The sequence below is a fragment of the Myotis brandtii genome, unplaced genomic scaffold (genome assembly GCF_000412655.1).
Source record: "Myotis brandtii unplaced genomic scaffold, ASM41265v1 scaffold410, whole genome shotgun sequence".
Lineage (NCBI taxonomy): Eukaryota > Metazoa > Chordata > Mammalia > Chiroptera > Vespertilionidae > Myotis > Myotis brandtii.
The window spans coordinates 2,140,522-2,143,164 of NW_005365764.1; the positions used below are offsets into that span (position 1 = coordinate 2,140,522).

Consider the following 2,643-nt stretch of genomic DNA (forward strand, 5'->3'; position numbering starts at 1 on the left):
CCCTGCCCCAGTGTGCCTCACTATACGGCTAGGGAAACGGAAGCTCAGAGGGCCGAGCAATTGCTTTAAGTCACACTGTGAACCAGGAGCAAGAAGGTGGATTCAGAGCCCAGGCTGATTGATGGTTTTGTGTGAGGGGAGGGGAGGAGCCAGCCTCCCTCCCAGGACATCAGGGGTATGTAAGCCAGCCGTTGCAGGGTTAAGAATTCTGCTCTTCCTAGCTGGTTTGGCTCAGTGGATAGAGCGTCGGCCTGCGGACTCAAGGGTCCCAGGTTCGATTCCGGTCAAGGGCATGTACCTTGGTTGCGGGCACATCCCCAGTGGGGGGTGGGGGTGTGCAGGATGCAGCTGGTTTCTCTCTCATCGATGTTTCTAACTCTCTATCCCTCTCCCTTCCTCTCTGTGCAATTGCTTTAAGTCACACTGTGAACCAGGAGCAAGAAGGTGGATTCAGAGCCCAGGCTGATTGATGGTTTTGTGTGAGGGGAGGGGAGGAGCCAGCCTCCCTCCCAGGACATCAGGTGGATGTAAGCCAGCCGTTGCAGGGTTACGAATTCTGTCCTTGAAAGCCATGCACCTGGCATCCATCCAGTGGTCCAGTGTGGGCTGGTTTGGGAGGTGGGGTGCAGAGCTCTGGCCAGGTTCTGCCCTTGAAAGCCATGCACCTGGCATCCATCAATCCCACACCTATTTGGTCCACTTAGACCCTCAGTCTCTTTTAATGCACCCCTCGAACTCCAGGGAATCTCAGTTCACCACAACCCTTCAGCATGTAGCCCTTCTACGCCCAGCCCATCCTGTGCCTCCGCATCAGGGTATGGCCGGCCTCTCCCTGTGGCACACCTTTGCTGCCCGTGGCCCGAGATGAGTGTTCGGATCCAAGGCCTGCTGCTATTTGGGGCTTGAGGAAATGCCTTCCCCCAGGCCTCCGCGTCCCTATCTTCATTACTGAGTGGTAGGAGTACTAGTGCGGTTAGGCCTGTGGCCGCTTGAGGCTGGGGTCCCTGGACCTGGGCCCAGTCCCATCCCTCACCCACCCGGGAGCATGTCACGGATCAGCCAGGTGACCAGCACAGGTGGGGCTCAGCAGAGTCACCTGGGAACTTAGGAAACATCAGGAAGCCCAGGCCACTGGATCAGGATCTCTGGGGGTGGGACCCCGGGCGTCCGTGTTTCTTAGGGCCCAGTGGTCCAGTGTGTGGCTGGTTTGGGAGGTGGGGTGCAGAGCTCTGGCCAGGTGTTTGGCATGTGGCAGCACCTTCCAGCTTGGCTCTTTCCAGGGGCCCGGCTGGGGTAGCCCCTGCTTAGCAGTCACTCCAGCCAGGGGGTGAGGCTGGGGCTCGGAACTCATCTGCCCCTTCCTATAGCTCCTTCTCCCAGGGCGTGCAGCGGCGGCTGCTAAAGCGCATCCTGAGGGCGTGGCGCTTGAGGGTGTGGGGACCAGGCAACCGGTCAGGCAGTGCCAGGACCACCTCGGCCTCAGAACTGCTGGGCAGCACAGCCCGAAGCCCACCGGAGAAGGTGAGCAGCAGGGGCTGGGCTGAGCCAGGGTGGGTGGGGGACACGTAGGAGGAGAGGGTGGGGATGGGCAGGGGCCGGGCACCCAGGAGTCCACACCCCCTTCCCCAGGCATCCAGGGCCCCCGCCCTCCTGGAGACGCTTCGGCTGAGCTTTCTGTGGGCCGCTGGGCGGCAGCAGCAGGCGCGGTGCCTCCTGCTCTGGCAGGCGCGGGCTCAGCAGTCCTGGGGTGCAGCAAGGTGGCACCAGCACACCCTTCAGAGGCGGTAGGGACCCTGCCCCAGGATGGTGAGCCAGGCTGCCCACTACTCTCTGAATTTACTGTTTCCTGAAGGCCTCTTTCCCCTCAGTCCTTGGCCTTCACAGCAGCCCCCCCTTGGGGTCTTCATCCCAGAGGGCACCCCTCGCATGCCCCAGTCTCAGATCCTCTCAACTCCTCCTGCCCTCCTACCCTGCCTGCCCTGCTGAGAGGTGTATGCGGAGTCGGGGCGGGGGAAGGGCACTCGTCAGGGCTATGATTGCAGAGATTTCACAGCTGTGGCTCATTCATTCATTCATTCATTCATTCATTCATTATAGATGGGTGCTTCAGAGTTTGTCTGCCTGGATTCTAATCCCGGCTTTGCCCCTCACTGGCTGTGTGATCTTGGGCAATCTGCTTAACCTCTCTGTGCCTCCGTCTCCCCATTTGTAGGAGGTAATAATAGTTCTCGCTTCAATGGGGATCAATGAGGCAGGACACATGCCTCCCCTAGCACAGTGCCTGGCACAGAGCAAGCACTCCATTCCTAGCTAGTTTAGCACTAGAGGTTGGTACAGACCCGGCATTGGAGGTCTGGGGTCCCCTCTTATCCCCATCACCTGTCATTGTGACCCTCGCAGGAGCAGTCATCCAGCCCCCAGCCACGACTCTCCCCCAAGATGGGAACGGGGAGAAGAGTCACCCCAAGCCCCTCCCTGTGGCTGCGGGAAGAGTGGGCTGGGCTGGCCCCCAGGGGCAGTGACCATCCTCAGGGTGGACACTCCTTTCCCAGCATCCTCCTCAGCTGGAGCCACTGGTCAATGGCCCAAGGGGCCCACAGGAAGCTGGCTGCCCGCTGGGCCTGGGACCGGAGCTGCAGGGAC

The 2,643-nt window shown here is 60.6% G+C and overlaps 1 protein-coding gene across 1 annotated transcript in view; it reads left to right on the forward strand.

The window, feature by feature from the left end:
• Positions 1-2,643, forward strand: part of LOC106727340 (chromosome unknown open reading frame, human C1orf167) — an 18,703-nt gene that overhangs the window by 9,524 nt on the left and 6,536 nt on the right. The window contains exons 10-12 of the mRNA XM_014545454.1: positions 1,368-1,521; positions 1,630-1,784; positions 2,553-2,637. Coding sequence (XP_014400940.1) covers positions 1,368-1,521; positions 1,630-1,784; positions 2,553-2,637 — 394 coding nt within the window. The remainder of the gene's footprint in view (positions 1-1,367; positions 1,522-1,629; positions 1,785-2,552; positions 2,638-2,643) is intronic.